The 27,265-nt window shown below is 40.1% G+C and overlaps 1 protein-coding gene across 4 annotated transcripts; it reads right to left on the bottom strand.

Moving 5' to 3' along the window:
* Positions 1-1,437: 1,437 nt before the first annotated feature.
* LOC143266720 (amine sulfotransferase-like) lies at positions 1,438-21,223 on the bottom strand. Of its 4 annotated transcripts, none has more exons than XM_042262069.2 (8): positions 21,031-21,143; positions 18,213-18,349; positions 13,620-13,771; positions 11,633-11,841; positions 10,160-10,286; positions 8,998-9,092; positions 3,651-3,837; positions 1,438-2,038 (listed from the first exon to the last, which is right to left on the bottom strand). In XM_042262069.2, the coding sequence occupies exons 3-8, from the start codon at positions 13,759-13,761 to the stop codon at positions 1,917-1,919; spliced, it is 882 nt and encodes a 293-aa protein (XP_042118003.2). In that variant the 5' UTR covers positions 13,762-13,771; positions 18,213-18,349; positions 21,031-21,143; the 3' UTR covers positions 1,438-1,916. The 4 variants fall into 4 exon arrangements, with proteins under 4 accessions (XP_042118003.2, XP_076408575.1, XP_076408576.1 ...); XM_076552460.1 differs by having other exon boundaries at positions 21,045-21,095; XM_076552461.1 differs by lacking the exon at positions 18,213-18,349 and having other exon boundaries at positions 21,045-21,223.
* Between the last annotated feature and the right edge of the window lie 6,042 nt (positions 21,224-27,265).

Below are 27,265 nucleotides of genomic sequence, written 5' to 3'. Positions count from 1 at the left end.
GCTCACCCACTCTCGTGACCCCAGGATCAGCTTTTCCTGCCTACAGTAGATGATAAGGGGTGAGGAGCAAGGGGCAAAAGGGGTATCTTTCCCTAGCCTACACCACCATGGACAGACCTTGGGGCTAGCCTTCCCACTCTCCTGTCTTCAGGGTCTGCTCACCCCCACCCCCACCAGCAGGGACAGTTCTGCTGTGTTGCCCTGAGGAGGTGCAGGGCCTGTTCTCCAGAGTATGGTGATATTTTATTTGTACTGAAATGTGATTTTATTTGTATGTTAATAAATAAAGTTGCCTGGGGGTCAGAGCTAATAGTAAGCCATAGTGGAGCTGGGCATTCGTGGTGCAGGCCTTTAATCCCGGCACTTGGTAGGCAGAGCTAGGTAGATCTCTGTGTGTTCAAGGATACAGCCAGCATGGAGACATGCACCTTTAATTTCAATACCAACCATAGAAGACCTGGAGGTCTGTACAGACAGGCAGTGACGAGGCATTCATGTGGTTGGGTTTACAACCAATGAGAAGGCAGAACAGAAAGTCTTTATAAAGACAGACACACAGGAAGTAGGTCTCTCTTGGCTGAAGAGGATTGCTGAAGCAGGAAGGGTAAGGCTCTTAGCTCTGACCTCTTTGGCTTTTATCTTTACATTGGCTCTGCATTTCTTATTTAATAAGACAGTTACTTCTACACCGGAGCGGTGGAGCCATTGAGGGACAGGGCCAACTCAGTGCAGCCTTTGAGGGGCAGGGTCAACTCTGTGCAGCCCTATCCTCACTGCTTTTGGTGGTAAAAGGAGCCATAGACATCAACACAGATGGCAGCTGTGGCAGAATCATGGACCCAGACATGGCTCATAGCAGTCTAGGCCCAGAGCACACCATGGCCCTGGGAGGCAGCATGGCTACTCAGATCTACATGGCCCCATCAGAGACTCTACCCACAGATAGTAATGTAGCCTGAGGTGGTGGCCCAGGCCCCTGACATCTGTGTGGCCCTAAGTGGCACTACAGGCCATAGACATCAATGCAGATGGCAGCTGTGGCAGAATCATGGACCCAGACATGGCTCATAGCAGTCTAGGCCCAGAGCATACCATGGCCCTGGGAGGCAGCATGGCTACTCAGATCTACATGGCCCCAGCAGAGACTCTACCCACAGATATTAACGTGGCCCTAGGTGGTGGCCCAGGTCCCTGACATCTGTATGGCCCTAAGTGGCACTACGGGCCATAGACATCAATGCAGACTCCATCTGTGATTGGAACATGGACCCAGACATGGTCCTGGGCAGCAGCCCAGGCTCACATGTACCATGGTCCTGATTGGCAGTGCAGGTCACTTAGATCGGCAGGGACCCAACAGCAGCATGGCCCTCGATTCCCCACATGGCCCCAGGTGTGGGCCCAGATCCTGGGCATATGCACTTGGACCAGTATGTGTTTAATCTTTGACTTTCACGTCTTTATTGCAAACTGAGACCTCTTACATTATTTTTAAAAGGCATATGTGTTTGTATATGACATCTCTTCTTTTTTATTTCACGCACCACGTTTTAACAGTCTTATCGATTTTAAAGGCAAAGAATTAAAGTCTAATTAAAAGAGTAAATGGATTTTTAATATTTACTGGATCCTAAATTAATTGAAGGGAAAGAAAATGTGGACTATAGAATATTCTCTGAAGACATCTGCAAGCCTTGTCTGATGCTTTCTGTTAAACCATTTGGTGAAGGATACCAATGCTCATGGTCACCTTTGAAATTAATGTCATGGCACGCAACCTCAGCACAAGTTAATCATTTTGTTCACGAATTGTGCTTTGTGATTAATAGTTAAGTGAGCGGAATTAATTTTAATGTTAAAATATGGCCTCTGGCTAGTACATTTTTATATGATTAATTCACATGGCAATTAAAATTCTACTCCTCATTTATATCCCAGATGAACTTTAAGGGGATGTTTTTCATGTTCTTGTAGAATATTCTGTCAAATCTTTCATTCTGCTCCACAGTCAAATGATGTTTCCAGTCTCCAATGGTACCTGATGGGAGAAGCACAGGGCAGCACCCGCATGAGCAAGGTGCTTAAGAAGCGTACGGCAGCATCTACCATTCTCTACAGCTCACACTGCACATCCCTGAGTTCTCAGCAGGGTTTGGTTGGCTACCTCTCCTCTTGTCACAGAAGAACGTCCAGTAGAAGAAACTTTGGAGTAGCAGCATAGTAAATAGGCATCACTAAGCTATTGCCACTGAGTTGTAACCAATTTTTAGAAAAAAAGAAAACCCTTTAAAAGTTAAAAAATATATTAGAATTTTAAAAATAAATTTTACTGTGCACCAATCATACTAAGAAAACACTCATACTTCAAACACAATATATTTCAAACACAACCTTATGAGGTATGGTTTTTTTTTTCATTTTAAAGAGAAAAAAATGAGACCCAGAGGTTTTCAGCAAGTCAAGTCAAGGTGACGCAGAACGTTGAAAGAGCTAGTGTTATAATTTTACTGGATAAGAATTTGAAATCATCACTATGCTAGTTAAAATGAAAGTAGACATTTGGGGTCTTCAGTTGTCAGAGACAACGATATGATTGCATTTGGAACAGAGGGCAAGCTATCATGGGCAAGACATTTAGTCTTACTGAGAAATGGGATGTGAGAGTTGGTGTTAAGTGGCAGAAGAGAAAAATAAAAGAGTTTTTGAAAAATATAAAAATGCAGATATTAAAATACAAGCTAATGCTCATAGTAATGATATGTTAAAAGAGTATCAAGAGGGAAATGCTTATTCTTAACCACATCTCCTGGCATATAATGAGATCATAATAAGTTTATTGCCCATTTACTTAATTGAATTCATATTAGATAAAGTTATTAAGATATCACTCTAATTTTTATGATGAAAATAATCTCACAAGGAGGAAACAGCATTTTAAACATTATCTTCAATATAAACATACAGTATGTTTACTTGTACAATATCCTAGAAAAAATAGTGAGTAAACTCTTTTTGTCTAGGAGTTCATGGTGCTTCATGTCTGTAATCCTAGCATTCAGGGAGGGGTATGGTGCAGAGACAGGAGGATTATGAATTTAAGCCAGCCTTGGTTGCTTGGGCTACACTGCGAAACACACACTCTCCCTCTCCTGATCTCTCTCTTTCTCTGTCTGTCTGTTTCTCTCTCTGTGTCTCTCTCTGTCTGTCTCTGTCTCTGTCTCTGTCTCTCTCTCTCTCTCTCTCTCTCACACACACACACACACACACACAAACTGAACAAAACAAAACAAAAACCAAAATAAAACAAAACAAAACAACAAAACAACAGCATAAGATTAATTAGAATCTTCACTTCTAACACATCTATTGCCTAGGACAAGACTGCTGACATACTTTAAAAGATTAGGATGTATGGCCCAAAAGGAAGGAAAATCATATCTATTTAGAAATTGAAATTGTCAGCTTTTTTTTTTTTTTTAAAAAAACACTACTAGAAACCCTTCAGGTTCTCTGTCAGCTAAAATGTTCGATGCTTCCTAATGTCCTTATCACCTGGAGAAATACATTGGAAAACAGAGATTATTTCTCCTAGGCACTCCAAGGAACACTCAACATTTTTTTTTTTTCTGCTGTGGACCACTAAATATCACCTTTGCGGAGGAATTTTCCCTCTTCATTTCTTGTCCCAATTTCATTTTTTATAATATCTTCATAATTTGCTCGTGGGTCAGATTTCATGTTCTGAAACATAGATTGTCTCACAACAGCATCCACGTCTTCATCACTCAGTTTTTTCTCCAGAAAACTGCAGATTTTAAGCACTGAGCTTCTGAGGTCCTGAAAAAGTCATGGGTTGAGGAATCACTGACCTTATAATGGGGGTATAAGTTACAGCTAACCATGTTACATGAACAGGTAGAATTTACATTTGAAATGCAAGGATTCTTCAACATGTGAAAACATCGTAGGAATAGGGTGAAGAAATAACTAAAATCATTATTTATTATCATTGATACAGAATAAGCCATTAATAAAACACAACTTTTTTGAGACTCTGTAGCCTGAAGCTGGCCTGGATTCAATATGTAGTCTAGGATGCTCTGAAAGTTAGAATGGCCTTCATGTCTTAGCATCCCATGGGCTAGGATTAGAGGTAGGAGCTACTACACCTGTCTCAATATCTTTGTTAAATAAAAATATTAACAAACTTGTCGTAGAATATTAAGATGTATTACTTTTGTTTATGTTGCATTTGTTTAACTCTGTGAAGCTGTGTTACTGTACCTGTCTAAAGCACCTGATGGTCTAATAAAGAACTGAACGGTCAATAGCAAGGCAGGAGAAAGGATAGGTGGGGTGGGCAGGCAAAGAGAATACATAGAAGGAGAAATATGGGAGAAGAAGCAGCTAGAGAAGGAGGAGGACTCCAGGGGCCAGCCACTTAACTACACAGCAAGCCATGGAGTAAGAGTAAGATTTACAGAAGTAAGAGAATGGGAAAAGCCCAGAGGCAAAAGACAGGATAATCTAAAGTTAAAGAAAGCTGGCAAGAAATAAGCCAGGCTAAGGCCAGGTATTTATAAGGAAGAATAAGCCTCCGTGTGTAATTTATTTGGGAGTTGGGTGGCAGGCCCCCCAAAAGAGCAAAAACCAGCTAACAACACAAACAAGCAGCAACAGTCAAGTAGCTCAATGCAAAATACTGTGTATTAAATACTTAGAGCCAGAATCACATTTGGTTGAGAAGAATGTGATCATTTTCTTCTGAGGTCTGCAATAAGCTAGATTTTACTACTTCTATTTATTTAACATATTACTGGGAAATGAGAGGCAGAGCATTTAGTCAAGAAAGAGAAACATACCATCTAAATTAGAGACAAAGAAGTAAGATTATCCCTGTAAAGCAGACTGTATGATCTCATATGTAAAAAGAAAAACTAGGAAAAGCACAAGGATCTGCTAAAATAGTGAGATTTTACAAAGTTGTAAGATACAAAGTCAAAGTCAATATACAAATATTAGTTGAAAGTTTAAATACTAGTAATGAGTAATCCTAAAGCAAGAAAAGAAAAAAAAATACACGAATTTTGAAATGGTAGGATTAAAAAACCTAAGAGTAAAGTTAAAAAGGCTAAAGACAGGTCCACTGAAACCAACAGAACATTGATGGAAGTAGAAGAAAACAGAAATAAACAGAACAGTGTCTTACACTCATGAATTGGAGGACAGTTATTTTAAAGACACTAGACAAACCAACCCACAAATTCCATGCAGTCTGAATGAAAATTGCAGTGATTTTTTTTCATTTTTGCAAAAAAAAAAGAAAAGAAAATCTGTCCAAAATTCATATGAAATCTCAGAGACCCTGAACAAGCAGTTTTGAAATAGAGATTAAATTTGGAGGAGACACATTTTCAGATATCAAAATTACTTTGTTACACTTTACTTATTTGTTGATTTTTGTATTTGTGTGTGTGACACACACGCACACGTACACGCACACTCAGTCACAGGACACCTCATAGGAGCTGCCTCTCTTCTTCCACCATGTGTGTCTCAAGGATTGAATTTAGCTCATCTGGATTGGCAGCAAGCCCCTTTACCTGCCGAGCCATCTCTACCCACAAAAAGTAACTTTAATGTCATGTAATTCTATTAGTGTGATAGTGACTTGAAGACAGCCGTGAACCAATAGAACAGAATAGGCTTTGCAGGGATCATCTCTCACTTATAATGGTCAAATGATTTTTGATATGACTGCCAAGAACTTTACATGGGAAAGGTCATTCATTTCAACAAATGTTCTTGGATAAATTGGATGTGCATATGCAAAAGTATAAAGCTGAATTCTCACCTTAAAATGTATGTCAAACAACTAAAATTTGGGTCAAACATAAAAGTAAGAGCTTAAACTTCAATGCTCTTACAGAGAGACTTAGAGGATTTCACAGTGGTGTTCTGCATATCCCTCTAAAAGTACAGAGACAAAATAGGATGATTTACGTCAAAGGATTTCACAGTGGTGTCTTGGATATGTCTCTACAAGTACAGATATCTAAAGAAAAATGAATTAATTGATTACATTAAACTTCATAACTCCTATGTAAAAGGGGACCTATTCAATGGAGTGAAAAGTTAATCTATAGGATGGGAACAATATTTATAAGTCATTTATCTGATACAGGATTATGCCCAGAAACCACAACAACAAAACCAACTCAATTAAAACTTTAAATAAATCAGCCGGGCGTTGGTGGCGCACGCCTTTAATCCCAGCACTCGGGAGGCAGAGGCAGGCGGATCTCTGTGAGTTCGAGGCCAGCCTGGGCTACCAAGTGAGCTCCAGGAAAGGCGCAAAGCTACGCAGAGAAACCCTGTCTCGAAAAATCAAAAAAAAAAAAAAAAAAAACTTTAAATAAATCATCCTCAAAGGGATTCTAGAAACATCTATTAAATGGAGGAGAAAGATGCTCTGTATCACTAGTCACTTGGGAAATGGAAACGGACAAGAAGAGCCTACCACTTGTAACCTATTATGATGGCTCTTCCTTAATAACTGACATAAACCATAAGTGATGCTGCTGTTGGTGGAGTATAAAGTGGTACATCTGTAGAGGAAAAATGTACGATGCTTCCTTCACAAAATAAAAGCAGATTCACCATATGCTCCAGCAACTCCACTCCTGGCTTTCACTTCTCATTTCAAAACAACTGAGCCCAAAAATCTCTGAAAGATTTGCACATCCATATTCACAACATCAGTATGCACACCAGCTCAAATGTGGAAACAAGCCAAATATATATATAGATCACAGAACATAAATAGAATGGGATACTATGCAGACATGGAGAGGGAGTCCTGACATGTGATGCAACAAGCCTTGAGAACATCATAGTAAGTAAAAATAAGTCAATAAAAATACAACTGCCTGTTTCCACTCATACCAAATATTGAGCATAAAGAAATTACTGGAGGAGGAAAGCAGGGTGGTGATGTTCAGGGACTGAGAGGAGGAAAGGGAAAAGTTATGGTTTTATGATCCTAGGGTTTCAGTTTGACAAGCAGAAAAGGATTTGGAGAGCAGTAGTGACAAATGGTTGCATAACAAGTCATAAGAGTGAGATGGCAATTTTACCTTATGGACTTTAAAATCATAATTAAGGGTGCAATTGGGGGTTCATAACATGACTATGGATATAGTAGTTTTGTGAGAGACTAATTTTACCCAGAAAAGTTACAATATTCTTCATGATGATGAAGTACTACCTCAATTCAAGAACAAAAATAAATAAATAAGAATGAACACATGGATTTTCTTTGTCAATGTAAGAATGAATACCGATTTAGAGAAGCTTGAAATCTCGTCCATATTTAATGAAAGCTGAACTTCAGAGGACTCTATACATGAAATACAAGAAACAGAGATGTGTTTGCATGTGGGAACCAGATGATTTGGGGTCCTGCTAAGCTGACCTAAGTGTGTTAGTCTCTATCTTTGTATGTGTTCATTTGTGGAAGAAATTTAATGTGTTGTGGTGAATAAAATAATAGGATTCTAATGCTAATCACTTTGATGCACAGTGACTGACCAAAAAACCAAGACCTGAAAGAACATGAAAAATAGAACAATGCAGCTAAAAAAAAAAAAAGAGAAAAAAAGATGATAAGGCTTTGGGTGCTACCAATAATGGAGTTCTTGGAAATAATTTTAACATAATACTATATTCAAGGAGGTAAAAGACAAAGTTTTGAATTGCCCTTAACCCAATACTATAAATGAGAACAAATTAAAAACAGACTGTCTTTAATTAATGAAAAGTAAATCTCAGTGAATAATTTTAGTAGAAACTTAATCTCAGACAAGCTCAGCAAAGTCAAACTGGGAGCCAAGGGTAGGAGCAAACACTCAGCATAAGGCCTTCATGGAGAACTTTGCCCGTCTTGGGTAAGGTGACACACGCTGTTAATTCCAGGACTCAGGAGGCAGAAGCAGGAGGATCTCTGTAAGTTCAAGGCTAGCCTAGTCTAAATAAAGGGTTCTAGACAAACCATGAATACACATTGAGATGCTATCTAAAAAAAAGAAACCAAGTAACAAAAATAAAACAAAGAGCTGGTCAATTCTGGTTTATGGCTCTAATTGTCCACATTTTGTAATAGTTATGTGACTCTCTGCTCTTTGCTGGCTCTCATTAGGTAGTGAGCATGGAAAACTATAGTAAAGTGGATCTTCATGTCAGCTATAGCATCTCTGAGTATATAGCCAATAGAAATGAAGTCACCATCCAAAACTTATTGTTATCTGGTCCTATTGCTGTACATTTTCAACCACAATATGTGGACTCAGCCTAGTGTCCATCAACAGATGAAAGAGTACATAATTTATGATATGTGTCATACACAATATATATATATATATAATAGATTATTACTCAGACATTAAAATGAAATGAAATTCTGTCATCTGCAGTAAAATGTGTGAAGCTAAGGACATCAGGTCAAGTGAAATAAGCTGGACAATGAGACAAATGTCTGCGTTCTCTCATCTGTGGAAACTTAAAAGTCAACTTTTAAGGAGAATCGTGTTTAATAGTGATCGGGGAGGGTCTTGGGAGAAGAAAGGAATGGCAATTCGAGAAGATGAGATCAGTGCACACTCTACTCCTGGGCCGGAATATCATACCAGATGCCATTAATGGATGCCATTGATATGTGATGATCAAGTTTTTGATTATGAAAACAACTGCTGCTGTGAATTTTTTGAGGTTTCCTTGACACAGGTGGTCGCATGAGAAGGGATCACAAGAGATGACTGTACAGGGAGAAGAGAGTCCTGAGGAAGTCCAAGGAGTGAGGCAAGCAGGACATTAGGAATCATCTCCAACCCAAAGCCCAAAGGAGAATTCAAGAATGAAGAGAACTGGGAGAACACGGTTTCAACCAAGAGAAGAACAAGGCAAAAGCAATCATTTAAAAATACAACTTCCTTATCTTACCTTCTTCATATCTTCATAGCTCAGGAACATAATATTGAAGTCATGTCTGTGTTCATACCAGCCTTTGATGTGGTCAAACCAACAGCTTCCTATCACTGAGAACAAAGGTAAGGAGTAAGGATGTGGCACACGCCTTTAATCCAAGCACTTGGGAGGCAGAGCCAGGCGGAACTTTATGAGTTCAAGGCTAGCCTGGTCTATAGAGTGAGATCCAGAATGGGCACTAAAACTACACAGAGAAACCCTGTCTTGAAAAATGAATCAATCAATCAAACAAACAAACAAACAAAAAATTGTCAACCTGTGTGTGCATATAGTAAACGACAAACTCTCTTCTTCATTTTCTGGTTTGGAATTTTCAGAAATAAAACAGAGTCCCTGCAATGGACATCTATATCCCTTCTTAAAATGTTTAATGGTTTAGGGGAACAATAACCTGACATTCGTAGAAACCCGCCTATATAAGGAGTAGGAAGGAAGCAATCCAGAAACTCAAGGACCTGAGACTGCAGATGACTTTAGGACATACTGTTTCATTTTCCTACTTCTCCACAGAGGGCACCCGTATCTATTGAAACTCTTGTTCTCTATGAGGCCTGGGCAACCATGTTCACTGTCTACAGTGGCACAGAATCTGAATAGAGATCATGACTCCACATGCTATGAGCCTCTTGCATTAGTTAATCCACCTAAGTATTGCAATGAATAATTCCACCGCTGCTGTATAAGGCCTTCCACAGGCCCATGCAAAGCACACACTCACCCTCAGCATTTGCTCTGCCAGAATGGATTACTCTGCCTTTGTCACTAGTTGGAAAGAATTAATAGACTATCTGTAAACCAAAATAGTTCCTACATGACATGCCTTTGCAACCTTGACAGTCCTCAAGTGGTGTCTAAAGATAGAAAACCCAGCTGATGACAGATAGAGTGGACATTCATTTGTCCCTAGAGATGAGTTCTTTGGGTTCTGTTTTTTGTTTGTCTGGTATTGTGCTTCTTGTTCTGGTATTCTTTTTCTTGTTCCTTTCAGGAAAGCAGGGCATTTCATTGCTCTGCTCCATTTCTTTGAATTGTGTTCTGTAAGTTTGAGAATTTGGCTAAGTGTGTAATTAGCTTTTGTGTAGCTCATTTGTGTCTGGGTTGATGAATTAATACTTACCTCTCCCATCTAGAAATGTTTGCAGAAAATTTTCCATAGAATTTTCAGCTTCAAGGTTAGCCATCAAATTTGTAAAATGAAAATAGGAGGTCAAAACATCTTTAGGATTTCTGTAGATATAAAGAATCTGTAGACAGAAGTGTGGGATTATTTCCTTAAAAAACATTGGTTATGCTTATAAGCTTTAAAAACAATTTTATAGTATTTGATTATGACAATAAGCATAATTATTTCTTCTAGTCTTTAAGCTGTGAAAAGTCAAGTGGTTATTATTTACTTTTTGGTATTGTAGAGAGTACTGTAATAAACATTCTTTCTCCATGGTATTTCCTACATGTATAAGAATGTAGCTCAATTCTCAAAAAGCAATATTATTTATAATGTTAATAAATACTGATAATTTGCCTTATATGATCAATATATATGGTATAAAATTTTTAATTAAAAATTTTAAAGGTAAATTATTTTGTCATGAGGGTCAGTTGATGAGTATTATGTCATATTAGATATATAACTAAGGTAGCAATAGAGATAAGTTTAAAAACAAAAAACTAATAGGCATATTGATATACCTAGTAATCCACATATAATCTTCAAAGAAAAATGAGTTTTTCCTTCATATCTTTCCGAAAAATAACTTAAACATTAGTTAAGAGTATAAAAACTCAAATACAGAAATAATAATCTGGGGGAGTGTGACCACAATCCTGGCACCTCGGAGTCTAGGACAGGAGAAGGAGTTCATGCCATCTTTGGCTCCATGCCAGGCTCTCACAAGAAAAAAAAATGAAATAAAGGAAGGGAGGGAGGAAAAGAATAAGAAAGAAAAACCAAAACTCAAAGAGCATATCTCCAGGCTAAAATGTCAATTTATTTAAAAGAAAAATCAATCAGTTTGATAACACAAAAATTAAGAATGTTATTAATCAAAACATGCATGAGAAGAACAATGTGATTGACCTAAAATAGATTCATATCTAGAAGTGATAGGAAGCAAACTGATCAGGAGAATGTCATAAAATGTTGGGCCTTTTCACAGAATCAAAAATAACTATGGCCAATAAACATAAAACATGATTGCTTCCATTATGAGCATGAGCATGCAAATTAAGATATATTTGAGACACCTTTTGGTAGCTGTCATGCTGATAAACCTTTAAAAGTCTGATCTGTCACGTTACTAGAGAAAAACTAAGAACTCATCTACTGGACATTTCAGCAAGAAATGACTAATCTGCTTTCTTCAGAGATACTGCAGAACCTCCACAATTGAATCCTCTGATAATTGTGGCTCTGCAGTTCTATTCCTGGATGTGGATTCTAGGGAAGATGGTGGAAGAGTACCCAGGAGACATACTCAAGAATGCCCATAGCAGCTGCATTATAATAGTAAAACATTGGAATAGTCTAATTATTCAGTACTTGGAGAAGGCATTTCGTGGGTACAGTAAGTGACTAAGCTCTATGACCTACTTTGATTTTCTTGTTCTTGAGATCTTTTGGAACTAAATAATATGGGAGGTGGGAGGTAAAGATGCGTGGTGATGGCATTTTGGCAAAGTCCAAATTATGAATATTGTACTCAAAGAATGGCATTCTGTCCATGGTTTGGACATTTTCAGTACTGTTTCTGTGGCCCTCAAAATAAATCGAGCTGAGGATCTGTTGAGTCCAGATGGTACCTGTAAAAAGAGATAGCAATCTTATTTTCAATCCTGAAGTAGGTTTCAATAATGAATCCCAACAGTAATGCCATAATCTTCGACAAGTTTAGAGCTTTCCTTTCTTTAAACATTCCAAGTATGCTTGGATATGCCCACTTTTCATTCCCCGTTGCCTGTATGTAACACTCAAGTTGGCAAGGCTGAAATCAACTACTCTGTTCCTTTCTCACTTAAATATATGCAGTGATTTGGTAGTGATAACCCAGATTATTCTTGCAGTGTCCGTGTATTCTGGGCTTCGTGTGGGGTCCTTCTGGTAATATTTAGCTGCTCTTGGCATATAACATTTGCAGACATTAACAGGTAAAGTATAGTATCAATACATATGGATACATACAGTGGAGCCAGATCACATCAGGGAGAGTGGCATTTCTGACTTGCTGCAAGGTGTTTTGTTTTTTTCCCTATTTGGAGCCTTCTACATTATTTCTTAATTTTTATAAAATATAAAGTAGTTACTGAATGCCACTTTATTGTTGCTTATGGGAAATTCTGACTTATTTCTGAAATTACTTCATTATTTCCTTGCCATTTAAAAGTGTAGAAAAGCCAATAGAATTAAATTTCCAGTTTCCATCCCCTTTGGAATTGCTTTGTCTGCTCAGATACTTCTCTGGCATAGATCATAATATACACGTTGAAAGAGGAAACCACAGATTTCGATGTAATTGACCTCTGGTCTCTTGACTATTAGATCAAGTCATACAGTGGAAGTGTTTGAGAAATACATGCAAAATTCCAATTCTATTCCCTTTAAGAGTAGACCCCATGGGATCAAATACCACAGTGCTGAGGTCTAGCCTTGTTTATTAATGGCTATTCCAGATAATTCGTTGGTGGCGGTGTAGATTTGATTAACCAATGACTATTCCCAGTGAGGAGTGATAGTGCATCATTTGTAGCAGAGGCTGAAATTTTGATAGAACAGATCATGTCAAGACATCACAGACTCTGGGGCTGATAACAATGAAAGTGTCGGCATCCTGTGTGGTACAATATAAACACTCATCACCCCTTTTCAGTCTTTCTGAGGACCTTCAGAAGCACCCAGTGGCTGTCCAGGGGCTGCGTTATTTAGTTACTATCTACAGTGAAACAGAGTGACTGCCTCCCAGAGTCCTTCAAGTTCTGTATACCACATTAAACATCACAAAGACAGGAAACAAAGTAGGACTGGATATGAACAAAGAATTGCACATATTGCAAAGTGTCTTTATTTACTGAAGTGGTCCAATATGGATATAAAATCTTGGTGTTACTGTTCATGGGCAGCAAAACTAAGCGGGGAGGGGGTATGTGAAATCTAAACACTTCTAGCTTTGCTGTTTAATCTGTCAACTGTTGCAAAAACGTAAACCAAGACTTCCAAGTTTTACCTTCTGCTGAGGTAGAAGTTCCCTTTACAAAGGGAACTTTAGTCCCTCTTCATGTCCAACAGGACTGCGTAGTAAAACGGGAGTGTTTGTGCGTACTTGTCCTGATTAGCCTCATGAACCTCAAGAGTAATCCTTCTGGGAAACCTCACTGCTTAAGGTTGTTTTTTTTTTTCCTTCTGTTTTTGAAAATTTTAAGTAGATTACAGTTGTCTTGGAAATTTTGTCAACAAAATTCAATGTATTTGAAATTTAAGCATTTTCTAGATAACAGTTGACGGTGTGTGGAAAGGAGAATAATTATGCACTTATTATCGAGCCAAAACAAATACGAATGCCATATGACCTACTCATGCCACTCACCAGATTTTGGAAATGTGATTAGGAAGATATCATCATCTCTAATTTCGTAATCATCCATATTTTCCACTATGTCCATTTTAACTAAAGATCTTTCAAAATTATAGCCTTTGAAGTTAAGTAAATATTCCTTTTTATGGTCCATGATAATTCACCTGGAAATAAAAATCATAAAATTTTCTTCACAATCATAGTATTTTCCAATAGTGAGTAATGCTTGTTGAGTGGTCTACATGTACCAAGCACCACTGAAATGTCTCTCACGTATTAATATTTACTACAATAAACATATTACATATGCTAGGCTACTAAAATTTACAATAATCTTATGTCACTACATCTTACTATCACTATATAAAATCTGAGGAAACAAACATAGCAGGAAGCTAGAAAGATTGTTCTATGATTCCATATGGGAAAGGTAATCTTAATCTACACACAGATGAGAAAAGAGGGCACAGAGAATACAACCAAATCCTTCAAGGTTGTCCAGCTGCTCGACTTAGAAAGACTTGACAAAAGACAATTTGGGTACAGAGACCACGTTTTTAACTAATGAGTTTCTTTGTATATTATATTTTTATTATGTATACTTTTGTTATGAAAATAAGAAATTCTGTTAAGGACTATGCTTATATTCTTCTTTTCCTAGAGTATGGATAACCTACTGTCTCCGTGGAGTATTTCTGAGACTTGGCATCTGAGAGACCATTTCTAATATTTTTTTGCCTGGCTAAAATCCATGGTCCTTAGAAACATCATTCTTGTATAGTCACAAATATTGTATGAAAATGTTTATTGCGATATTATACTTTTCAGCAGAAGAATTTAAAATAAAAATATAGCATATATTTTTTTATTTTATGATACAAAGCACCATGTATCCATATGGCATTTTTGTACATATTTTGGGGGGTGATACTCCCACACTCCTCCAGATCTCCTCGCCCCCGTCCCTGCAGATGCCCACCTTCATTTTTCTTACATGTCATAAATGTTTTATTACCCCAGATGACTTCCTTTCTTAAAAGCTTTTCCCCTTTTATTGTCTCTTTACCACTTGCATGACTTATATTCATATTCCCATATAACTGCACATATATAAAAGCTGGAAGCTAGGATCTGTGTGTGATAGAGACTATGTGACAATTCATCTCAGTGAGCCTGAGTTAGCTCATTTAATACAATCCTTTTCAGCTCCATCCATTTTCCTTCAAATTCTATCATTCCATTTTCTTTTTTTAAATATTTACTTGTTTGTTTATTTATTTGTTTGTTTATTATGTATACAGTGTTCTGGCTGCGTGTTTGCCTGCAGGCCAAAAGAGGGCACCAGATCTCATTATGGATGGTTGTGAGCCACCATGTGGTTGGGGGAATTGAACTCAGGACCTCTGGAAAAGCAGTCAGTGCTCGTAACTGCTGAGCCATCTCTCCAACCCTCATTCCATTTTCTTTACAGCTGATTAGAATTCCACTGTACAGATGTACCACAATTTCATTATCCATTCATCAGTAGCTATATATTGAGGCTGTGTCCTTTTCTTTGTTATTGTAAATAGAAAATTAATAATAGTATCAGTAAAGGCCCATTAAGGGAAACAAGTTCCTTCTGGTCGACAGAAAGAAATCTCTGACCTGGGTGGAGATCTAAAATTACAGTTGGTCAGTGCCATGACCTGGCGATGGGACCCCCTAAGAAGACACACTTACTTTAAACCATGCTTAAGAGATAGGAGGAACAGTTGGCCTTTTACTGAGGTAATATACTTTTCCTTCCCAGAATTCCAGCTCTGTAGTCAGTCCCTATAAGCTACCCTGAGTTTCTGTTGGGTTTGCTCAGCTTTTCTTTTTTCTTCTTTTTTGTCTTTCACTTTCAGACATTAGGCAGAGGTAAGTATGCTTTCTCTGGTACGGTGGGCCTTTTCACCCACCTCTCAATCTCCCACCCTACCAGGGGGGCTGCTTGTCCACCAAGAGGCTGACCTCTGTACTATCTCAACTGAAATGGCATGCCTTCCCCTTCCTCTTCTCTGTCTCCCTCATCCAAGCTACTGCTGAGGTTTCCAGCTTGCCTGCCATGGAGGTTTTCCTTTTAAATTCATTTAAATAAAATTGTCCTTTGGTTTACATTTCTGTCTGTTCTTAAACTTACTATTAAGAAAAAGACGCCCGAGAGGGGACTCTGATGTTCCCAGTAACATGAATGATTTTGGTAGACTCCCCCCAAATTTCAGGTAACACATGAATGTGTTGTCTATAGAATGAATCTCTATCTCTGTGACAGTGTGTAGACTCTCTTGGGTATGTGCGCAAGAGGAGCAGAGCTGGTTCATCTTGTAAGCTTGCACTCCCACTAACAGTGGTTAAAGGTCCCTCTGCTCACATCCTAACCAGTGTTTGTAGTAACGATGTAAAGTAAAAAAAGAACGTGAGTGGGATGTGGTGAGCAACACAGGAACGTGCTGATGAGCTCTCCACGGGATAACCCAGGGGCAGTGGCAGAGCCTCCATCTGTGATGTAGGTCATGGTAGGAAAACACTAGTTTCCATAGCAAGGGAAAAACACATTTCAGAAAGCCGAACAGAAGGAGACTCCAGAGTCTGTTTCAGAGGGCTCAGCTTCAGTGAAGGGTGAGTGTTACTGCTGGGGGCTGGAACCACAGCTCAAAACAGAGAAAGCCTCAATATTTGTACTGTGCTTTTAACAGCAGTGCATGTTAAGGAGAGGTGGAGGAACACACACACACACACACACACACACACTCACACAGACACACACACACACACACACGGACAGAGATAGAGGCAGAGATGGGAAGGAGGGAGGGAGGGAGAGACAGAGAGAGAGAGAAAGAGACACAGACACATACACAGAGATAGAGAGAGATAGAGATCAAGATAGATAGATAAGATAGATAGATAGATGGATGAATGGATGGATGGATAGATAGATAGATAGATAGATAGATAGATAGATAGATAGATAGATAGATAGATAGATAGATAGATAGATAGCCACAGGGGTGGGAACTGGTTATGGGAGGGCATGGGGCAGTGCTAGGAAACTCTCACAGAGGGTGACAAAAAGCCACTTTAGCAAGAATCTTAGTGAGCTGGAGGTTAGGGCATTCTGGAGGCAAAGATCCCTCCCTGCATGGCTTATCCTGGGAGTTCAGAGGAAGTGCCACGGCACCGTATTCTATCATCTGTCCTACAGAATATTTCTAGCTAGAGAGGGAAAACTTTGAATCAGAATGCAGCAATGCTCTGTGATATGGGTATCTGGTTTGGCCCATGGCTTGAGGTGGACTGCAGAGCCAAGCCTGGAAACTGTGCCCATGTGAGAGACCTGTAAGGGTACACAGGGTCAAAGGGGCCAGTTTATCTTTAGACAACATAGCACAGATATTGATACAGTATGAGCCAAGACAAACAGTGCAGGATGTTAATAAGTGAGCACAAAATCGATGACACCAGGGATCTGCAGACAGTAATATATACTGTTATACAACCATCTCTACTTTTATGTGATTCTGTATAAACGCGTCCTTAAGGAAAGAGGCCTGAGCTTTCATCGTCTCCCTACCATCTGACAGTCTACCTGTGTGTCTCTGTAGGCTTGTGTCTATACCTCCGAACAGCCCCGAGAGCCAGCAAATAAAGCACATCAGATGTGCCTGTGGCTCCTTCCATTCCCTTCCATCTCCTGGCCTCCCATGACTGGCACAGGGGCTTGGACCTTACAGGACTATGTACAGACCACATCCCATAATATGCGCTCTCTCTCTCTCTCTCTCTCTCTCTCTCTCTCTCTCTCTCTCTCTTTTTCTCTCTCCCTCTCTCTCTCTTTCTGTGTGTGTGTCTGTGTGTCTGTCTGTCTCTGTCTCTCTCTGTGTGTCTGTCTCTCTCTGTGTGTCTGTCTCTCTCTGTCTCTGTCTCTCTCTCTGTCTCTCTCCCTCTCTCTGGAGTTGTGGACGTGGTGGGGTCTCCTGCCTCAGCATCCTGAGTGGTAGAATTATTTTAGGTTTTCTGTTTGTATTTGCTTACTGTTTTCTTTTTCATTCTCCTCCTGGCTGGTTCTGACTTACCTCCATTCTCATCTTTACTGTTCCCCCACTGCTTTTGACTTTTCTCTCTTCTTCTAATTTTTCCGTTCCTCAAATATGAATTACTAGTCTTTCTTGTCTGTCTCCTGTCCAGCCCTCCTCTTGCCAGTCCCATTCCTTTATTTGTCCTTGTCATCTGAGTTGAGAGAGTTGCTTGTTTTTAACTAGCTGTTACTATGTTTTCATTGTGGACCTATCCACCAGGTGTGGCTCTTTCCATAGTGTTCTGCTCTTGAAGCAGAAGTGATGCTCACGCCTGGTGCCTTGAAGCTATCTGGGAGGTTATAATTGCTGAGCTATGCCTGAAGTCCAGTGGGGTAAAGGATGCCTCAACCTTACAAAACCCCTGTCCTCCTTGAACACTGCCAGCCCTACCAGTGAAACAATATCAGGAATTAAAACACCACAAGTAATCCCCCAAACAGAAGTCCCAGCCCAGCACCATGAGGAACAGAGCGGCCATAAATCTGAAAAACTGCTGACGTACTGTCATGGACTCGAAGGAGAGAGTTTGGTGAAAGATGGCATGCGTGGAAGAATGAAGCCGGGTAACATTCTCTCCCTCTGTACAAAAGTCAATTCAAAGTCTGCCAAATACCTTCAAGACCAGACACTCTGAAACTACTAGAGAGAAACAGAAAAGAAAACACTTTGTGAGGTAGGTAAGGTTTTCTGAAAAGGACTCCCAACAGCTCAGGAAATAAGTTGAAGAGTTTCTACACACCAAAGAAATCAATTCATTCAGTGAACACACAGCCTGCAGAATGAATGAAAGTCTCGATGATTGCTGTGGGATGTTCTGTATGCTGTGAATATGTATTGCTCTGATTGGTTGATAAATAAAGTGCTTATTGGCCAGTAGCCAGGCAGGAAGCATAGGCGGGCAAGCAGAGGAGGAGAATTATGGGAAGAGGAACGCAGATTCAGGAGACACCAGCCTGCCGTCCAGGGAGCAGCATGTAATGATACACAGGTAAAGCCACGGAACACATGGCAACATATACATTAACAAAAATGGGCTGAGTCTAAATGTAAAAGCTAGTCAGTAGGAAGCTTGAGCTAATGGCTACAGTTTTAATTAACATAAGCCTCTGTGTGTTTACTTGGGTCTGAGTGGCTATGGACCAGTGGGACACAGGAAAACTTTCAGCTACAGTTGCTTACTATACCTGTGACAGGATACTGATATCCAGAATTTTGTTTTGTTTTGTTTTGGTTTTTTGAGACAAGGTTTGCTTTGCTGTGTAGCTTTGCTCCTTTCCTGGAACTCACTCTGTAGCCCAGGCAGGCCTTGAACTCACAGAGGTCTGCCTGCCTCTGCTTCCCGAGTGCTGGGAATAAAGGTGTGCGCCACCACTGCCCAGATGATATCCAGAATGTATAAACAACTAAAAACTCCCACAGATATAAAAAAGCAAAAGCCCGGAAATAGACTAATGAAACGACTATACATTCATGTTTTATCTCATTTCTGGACCCTAGATTTTCCGATACACAAAACCACGTATAAATGAGGGTCTTGGGGAGGAAAGGAGATTGCAGTAGGAGAAGGGGATATGGTAATAAAGGAGGTGTTCCTGCTGGAAACTCCACCTCAGTCCCCCTCCTCCCTCTCTAAACCTCGCCCTCCTGAACTGCTCAAGACTGCACCTACAGGCTGCTTAAGCTCTGGTCCATAGACCTACCACATGATTTCCCTTCTTCCGCTGAGATTACCCAGGAACGCTTTGCTCAGATTCAACATGGTCTTATTAATTCAGCTTGATTTAGCTTATTGCTTTGGTGGAGAAACCCACTACTGGGGATTCAAAATACTTACCAGGGGGCATGGAGGTAGATATGTTCAAAGTGCATGATAAATTAATGTTTGAATAATATTGTCTTTATTAAACCTGGTGCAATGGAGATATGCCAATAAACACAACATTGATCTAACCAACAGCAGGTATAAGGATGCTTAAAAATAGCAGCCAGTTGTGTGTGCACTAACATCTCAGTTATGTGAAGTATGTATTGTCATAAAGCATATGAATATGCACAGATGAGTAAGAAATATAATGAACATAAAATAGTAACTTAAAATGCATAAACACAATATTTGATAGACTAAAATAGATAAAATTCACCTGTTAGTAATTACTAGCAAAATTGCAATTAACATAATGTCCGATAACAAAAAGTTTTAAATATTAGTTAGATTTTTGACTTAATTATTAGTTTTTATTTGAAATTAACTTCAAGAAAGTGGTAGCTAAAATAAAATAAGAATAGCTATGCTAATTCAATTAATTTACTTTCATTCAGAGAGAGAGAGAGGGAGAGAGAGAGAGAGAGGGAGAGAGAGAGAGAGAGAGAGAGAGAGAGAGAGAGAGAGAGAGAGAGAGAGAGAGAGAACAGAACTTAAAGAAAGATTACATCTTTGCAAATTCGGTCCAGACAAATATCTGCATAGGATCTGTCAGATAAATCTCTACGTAATGCTTAAATAGATTAGAGAATGCCATGGTTTCTAATAGCATTAGAACTGCAAATTTCAGTTGTTTACTCCAAAAGAATTTTTGTGTACATTAGGAAAATAAATGTGTCAAAGTCTAAAAATACAGCTCTGTCTAAATTGCATGCTAGCAAACAACGTTTAATTTCTTCTAAACCATCTAAGTCACTTGATCGATACAGGTCGGGGTTTAGATTTCTGCAAAGAGGAAATAGAAAATCTTTTATGTTAGAGTCACCCGTGTAAAGCCTTTGGAGGTTGTTGAGTACAACTGAAAAATATAACATAAGCCTCTAGTGATTATCTTTCTGTGAGGTGAAGTCCAGGCAGCCCGACTAGTGAGTAATAGGAACAGAAGACCTGGGGTCTGCTCACAAATAATGGTTTCAAGATGGTAGGTGAAGTGACGTGTTGACATTGCCACCACGAATTTCCCATCGAGTTACCCACCTACTCCTCACATTACTGTGATTTCCAGAAAGTCTGGTCACCGAGCAGTGTGTCAGGCTGCCCCTAGAAACACACTGAAAGAAACTGTCATCCTTTGTTATCTGTCATGATCGGCCACTCAAGTAGTCTGACTTTCACAGTATTAAGAGAGAATTTTAAGAGCCATGCCTCTCAGAAATAAGGGGAGAAAGGTGTGTGTGAGAAAGATTCATACAGAACCTTGACATTGGTGTTGCAAGGTGGTCTGCATTTCCTTATTATCATTTAAGTCCAAAGAAAGGAGAAAGTCGGAAAATTCAAGAGAAAAGAACAAGCCATGCAGAGGAAAAAAAATAAGGCTAGAAAGATGCCAAACATCTACCTTCTACTACTCACGGTTGCAGATCAGCAGAGGAAACAAAACCAAGTCAGCTAAAATGTGAACGAGTGGCAAGGACTGAAGGGTGGCTGAGGTACAAATAGTCCTGGCAGGGTTTGTTTTGGCAGATGAGTACTGAACTAGGGAAGGCACTAGTAGTTCAGCCTTGATAAATTGGGTAAAAGTTGACTTCTGTAAAAACCTACCATGTTTTTACAGGACCTACAAAGAACCACAGGAAAACAAGGTTCGTATTTACTCAGTTATTGACTAAACAAACATATGATGTATTTGAAAAGAGAGCCAAGTTGAACTTTGATGACCAGCTCAGATCAAAAGTAATCCTGTTCAAGCCTATCTCGGGTTCTGGGGCTGGGTCCATTCCTCAAGGTTTTGTCTCCACTATCCCATGCTCCTGTGCCATGGAGCCCCCTCTCCCATTACAAAAGCAGTTTGTAGCATTAGAGGGTTCAGTGGCTGTTTAACCTTGCTGAGTGAGTAAATTCATTTTCAAATGCTCAAAGCGTCCTTTTTAGCAATGATTTTCCAATCCTGCTTGTTTTCTTATTACTAGATATAACCTGTCCTTTGTTTTCTACAATAACAGGCGTTTGCCCCCCTTCTGTCCACCTCTCTTCTCTCATGTCTTAATCCATTCTTTGGTCTTCTGTTTCCCACATAAGCTGCTCTTAGGTAATGATGGTTCTCGGGTTCCCACAAAACACAGATTTTGACCCCAGGAGAGGTTTTTAATCTGCTTAATGTACAAATTTTCCCTGAGAAGGGAACAGGGCATCATCGGAGGGTAATTTAATCTTCTAAACATCAAAGTTGTTCCCGTGTGCTCAGTGTTGCAAACTGAAGCAATGTTTGCAAAATGATCCATTTTGTGAGGCCACAGGAGTGCAAAATGTGGAAATCAGGGTAGTAGATGACTCACTCACAGGAACAGCCTAGCTAAGCATTTCTGACTGTACAACACTAATTGTCCCTGAGCTGAATGTTTTCAAGCTCCTATGAGATAACTGGATCTTATATGTATGGAAGGAAACAGAAAAACTACACACCCACACACCCACACCCACACCCACACCCCCCCACACACACACGCACACGCACACGCACACGCACACGCACACGCACGCACGCACGCACGAACGCGCACGGGCACATGTGGAGGGTTGTGCAATTGGAAGGAAATATGAGCAATTGTTGATGCAATGATGGGGAAAGTATGAGCAAAATTACTTTTCCACTCAAAGGACTTTGGTTGAACTTTGAAAGTATGTAAAGATAAGAAAATTTAGCACACCAAGCATGGCAGTGTGTACCTTTAATGCCACCACTTAAGAGGCAGAGGCAGATGAATCTTCATGAGTTCCAGGCCAGCCTGGCCTACATAACAAGTTCCTAGTCAGTTAAGGCTACACAGTGAGATCTTGTCTCAAAAAGCAAAAAAGGATTTATCTAATCCAATAAAAGCATAACTATCAATGAGTCTGATTCATTGTACATGATTTCTTTAAATTAGTTAAAAAAAGTAAACAACCCAATAGAACAAAGGACTGAAATCATGAATAAGTATCAGTGCAAAAGAAATCTGAATAGGGTATTAAGATATACACTAAACTTTCTATTTTGGCCACAATCGTGGCCACTTAAAATATTTCACAGAAATTAGATCATCATATCAATGTTTTAATCTAAAATATCCAATTTAATTGTCTTGCTTGGAAAAGTCTATTACAGGACTATTATAAAACAGTATGTGATGATGTCTGTAACCCTTGTGGGTATTTTATTCAATTTTGGATATTTCATTTGTCAGGAATATTAGTTTCATTGATGATAGATATGTGAATTAATCTATTTGCACCCACAATGACTGTGCAACAAGCTTATGATTAATGGCCCTGTGATTTGAAACAACACATTTACTCATACGCACAATGATCCCAAATTTACCATGGCTCAAATGCAATTTATTCCTCTTTCCAATTTTATTGAACTTTTATTATTCTTCTGGAGAATTTTGTAAAATATGTTTTGACCATCTTCATCCACCCTTCCCCAGTTCTTCCCATTCCCCTCGCACCCAACTTGGTGTCTTTTTGGGTTTTTTTTTATTTCTTTTACCAATCAAAGCCAATGTATACTGCCCAAATATTCTTGGGTGTGTGGTCTTCCACTGGAGTATAATTGATTTACCAGGGCCTATACTTTTAAAGAAAACTGACCCTTCCTCTCCCAGCAGCTTACAGTTGCAAATAGCTCCATGGGGGGGGGGGAATGGAGCTTTTTGCCCAATGCCTCCATGTTTGGATTCAATCTGCTTTCGGGTTGTACGGGTCTTGTGTGTGGTGTCACAACCAGTGTGAGCGTATGCACAGCTGCACTGCTGTTTCCAGAAGACATCATTTTCTGTTGTCATCCACTGCCTCTGGCTCTGACACACTCTCTGCCCCCTCTTCTACAATGACCCCTGAGCCTTTGGAGGAGGTATGCAGTACACATTCTCCATTTAGGGCTGGACACTCTGCAGTCTCCTCTTCTCTGCACCTTGATGCGTGTTGCAAGGTTAGTGAACCAAACCCAGCCTCATGCATGTGAGGCACATGCTGTCCCACGGAGCTATGTTTCTAAGTCCCAACGTGCAATTCTTTTGAATCCCAGTATCCACAATAAAGCATAGTCACAGAAAACTCTAGAACTATACAGTGTACTGTGTCACTGAGCTCTGCTGTCCAGGAAGGTGGGTGTGTCAGATGCACTGTCAGCCTAGGACATTTGAGGGTAGCTGCAGGCCACTGGGACCCAGTCCTCTCATACATTGAGGAACATTTAGACTGGCTTTCATTTCTACCCGTTCCTCTCTTTGCCCTCCTGCCATTGCATATTGATGGCAGCACTTTTTGTCCTAATGCTTTAATGCATGCAAGAGGACATTTCTTTCCCCATCTACCAAGGAATGTGTCACAGGGTTAGGGGATGACTCAGTGGGTAATGGCACTTTCTGCATAAGGGTTTAAGTTAGGATACTCAGCATTATGTAAAACAAAACAAAACAACAATAAAAACCCACAAGGCATGGCTGCTGTGGGATGTCTTTCTGTATGCTGTGAATATGCGTGGCTCCCATGGAATAATAAATACAGCTGTTTTGGCCTATGGCAAGAAAGCTTACAGCCCAGCGGGAAATCCAAGCAGAGATACAGAGAGAGGAAGGGCCGAGTGAGGAGAGACACCAGCCCTCCGCCAAAGGAGCAACAAGATGTCAGCAGATTGGTAATGCCCCGGCTACATGGCAACATATGTATCTATGGAAATGGGTTCATTTAAGTTGCAAGAGCTAGCCAAAATAAGCTGGAGCCATAGACCATACAGTTTGTAATTAATCTAAGCCTCTGAGTGATTATTTTCTAAGTGGCTTCGAGAGCTTGGGTGGGAGAGATTCATCCAGACGTGGGGCTAGGTGGGACAGAGAAATTTCTGACTACCGATGGCTGGGCTTGCTAATTCCAGTGCTGTGAGGAACAGAGACAGGAGAGTTACTGGGGCTTGCTGGCCAGCAGCCTAGCTGAAAGACGCAAACCAGTGAGCTCCAGGTTAAATGGGAGAGCCCGTCTTTAATGAATAAGGCTAAAGGTAACAAAGCAGGACTCATGACACTCTTGTCTGCTTTGGGAGGGTCAGATCATATTGTACAGGAAAGAAGATAAAAAACAGAGTAGAACTGAAAGCGAGTACAGACTTCTCAACCTCTGACACGGCTGAGGCCTAATGAACTCAGAGCAAATGTAAAGTAGCGTAGCGGATGACGAACGCGGTGCACCTATGTGACTGAGTCACCTGACTCAGCTGCAGGGAATATTGTTCTGATGTTCTCCCCTCCAGCCACTGGCCAGCTGGGACGGTGGCCTCCTGATGCTCTCCAGCCTCCCACCAGCATGGACTCCATAGAGCGTATACCTAGGCTGGGAACAGGTCAATTAGTTTGCTTCGGAACTCCCATGAAGTCAGAAGAATTGTGTGCTGGGAATTAGGGTCGTATAGCTCAGTGGTACAACACTTGATTCTCATGGAAGGGGCCTGGGGTTTGATCTGCATCACTGAAATACAAAACAAATGCCCATTGTCTGTGGCTGGGAACACTGCTCAAATAAGTAAAATGTGTCAAGCCATAGGTAAGTTATTTTAAAAAAATCATTGGATATTCAGTATAAGTGAAAAGGAATAAATTAATATCTATATAAATGAAACTTTAATTTTCTGGAAAGATAAAATATCAAGGACGATGGGGGTCCAGCCCCTCGATAGTCCCCTCCCAGGGTCTGGGAAGAATCTACAACCAGCTGATAATTAATCTTTGATGAGAAGAAATGAATCTATGTACACGAAACTCCTTAGTCCATATACTTTATTATTCTGTGACAGTTACAAGCTTATATTCTGCTCTCAAATTTAGGTCATCTTTAATCTGATTTCTCTCTACACTTGTCTGCGATCCCCTCTAGGTTCTATCTTAATTCCTTCATCTAGTTCTGCCCCTTCTAGGTTCTCATCCATCTTGTTCCTTCCCATATCATTTCCTCTCCCATCTCCTTCTCTCTCATCTGGCTCTTCCTCATCTTCCATCTCGTTCCTCTAGTACTCTCCTGTAGCCCTTCAATCTACTTCTTCCCCATCTCAGTTTGTTCCTCTCAAGTTCTTACCCATCTAGTTCTTCCATTCTCTTCTCTCTTCTCTGTCCTCTCGTGCCCTGGGAATCCTGGTATACATACACTTACAAGCAGTATTCCCTTAGCAGTGCAAAACCAGGCTTCCAGGGTCAAATGGAGGGGTGATAAGAATCACATAGGGAGGCAATAACCGTTAATTATCATTTGCAACCCCAAAGGGAAGTGACCAATGGGAAATGGATTAACTAAAGGCTAAATTCAGGTAATATCTAAGAAGGGGGCTCTTATGTGCTCAACTATAATCTTAGAAAGTGTTAAGAATCTGTAAGTTGCTAGGTCAATGGGAGAAAATAAAACTGTCTTCCTTTTTCCTGTGGCTCCTATCTGTCCAAGCTATCAGCCGTTTTTTTCTGCAGGGTGGGGGAAAGTGTGCTCAGTCGCTAGGCAACCTGTGTACAGCTAGATGCCTCTGGTGATAGTTAAAGGGAGATCTGGAACTGGAGGTAAGGTTTGGGAAAAGAGAAAGTAAGGCTTAATTGGCACATCTGCCAGGCCTTCTCAAACAGGTAGCCTGGATGCTTAAGTCTGTTCTAGAGAGTACAGAGGTATCTCTGATAAGGTACTTTTCTCCATCCGGTGATGGACCTGACCGGATGCTACCAATAATGATAATTACAGGGAGGCTTGAACTGGGAGTTCTGGCTGAGCATAGCTGTCAGTGAAGAAGGTTATCTAAATATTCCTAGAAGTGGTTAGGTAAGTAGTTAGAGGTCTATAAAGTTAGTAAGGCTGTAAGAAAGGAGGGGTCTGAGCTAAATTGTGTAAAGCTATTACTTAATGTCTACCTGACCTAGGCGGTGTCCCCTTGTGGAATTTACCTTAAGTCAGGAGACTCGCCTGTGGGTTGTTATCACTGTTAATCCTCGGAAATTGGGTGACCACCTGGGTGATGTCTCCTTTAGTCCTTGAAAGTGGCTAAGGGAGATATCTGATTCCAGAGAAAGCCTTTCCCTGAGGCTGTTCTCCAAATTACCTGGAATGTGTATGTCCAGAGAGTGCTCAGTCTACACTGTTAGTCCTTCTTAGGGAAAAGTCAATTGGGAAAGCTATGAAGGCACACATGATTTTCATAACAGAATACAGCTGATATATAACAAGCCAAGTAACACCAAAAACTCCTTGGGATTTGGCTTCCTCTGGAGGAATTCCCTGATTCCTCCAGGTAGTGACTTTGCCATAACCAGCTGAGTTCCTATGATATTCCTGCGGCCCGCAGCAATAAAACATTTAAAACTTAAAAAAAACAACAACCTGAAATACCTGTAAAGGTCAGTGAAGCAAACACATATGTCTAGTGTGGTAAGTCAGACCTTCCTAAAAACAACCCAACATGGATTCGTAGGTGAAAATATTGACGGACCTGATGGTTCGATGGCTTTGAAGTACCCTGAAAACTTCCTCAGGCTGGAGAGATGGCTCAGCAGTTGAAAGCAGTCACTGCTCTTCTAGAGGGCGGGAGTTCAGTTCTGAGCACCCACATAGAGCAGTTCACAACTGCC

Source organism: Peromyscus maniculatus, chromosome 16 (assembly GCF_049852395.1).
Source record: "Peromyscus maniculatus bairdii isolate BWxNUB_F1_BW_parent chromosome 16, HU_Pman_BW_mat_3.1, whole genome shotgun sequence".
Taxonomy (NCBI): domain Eukaryota; kingdom Metazoa; phylum Chordata; class Mammalia; order Rodentia; family Cricetidae; genus Peromyscus; species Peromyscus maniculatus.
This window is presented reverse-complemented; position numbering and strand designations above follow the sequence as displayed.

What these genes read in the sequence shown, in the direction of transcription:
- LOC143266720 (XM_076552461.1), bottom strand. Translation starts at nt 13,761, where the DNA reads ATGGACCATAAAAAGGAATATTTACTTAACTTCAAAGGCTATAATTTT. An exon ending in AACATTTCTAGATGGGAGAG is followed by an intron (nt 9,093 to 10,159) that starts GTAAGTATTAAT and finishes CTTTGTTCTCAG; the next exon opens with TGATAGGAAGCTGTTGGTTT. An exon ending in GCTATGAAGATATGAAGAAG is followed by an intron (nt 3,838 to 8,997) that starts GTAAGATAAGGA and finishes TGACTTTTTCAG; the next exon opens with GACCTCAGAAGCTCAGTGCT.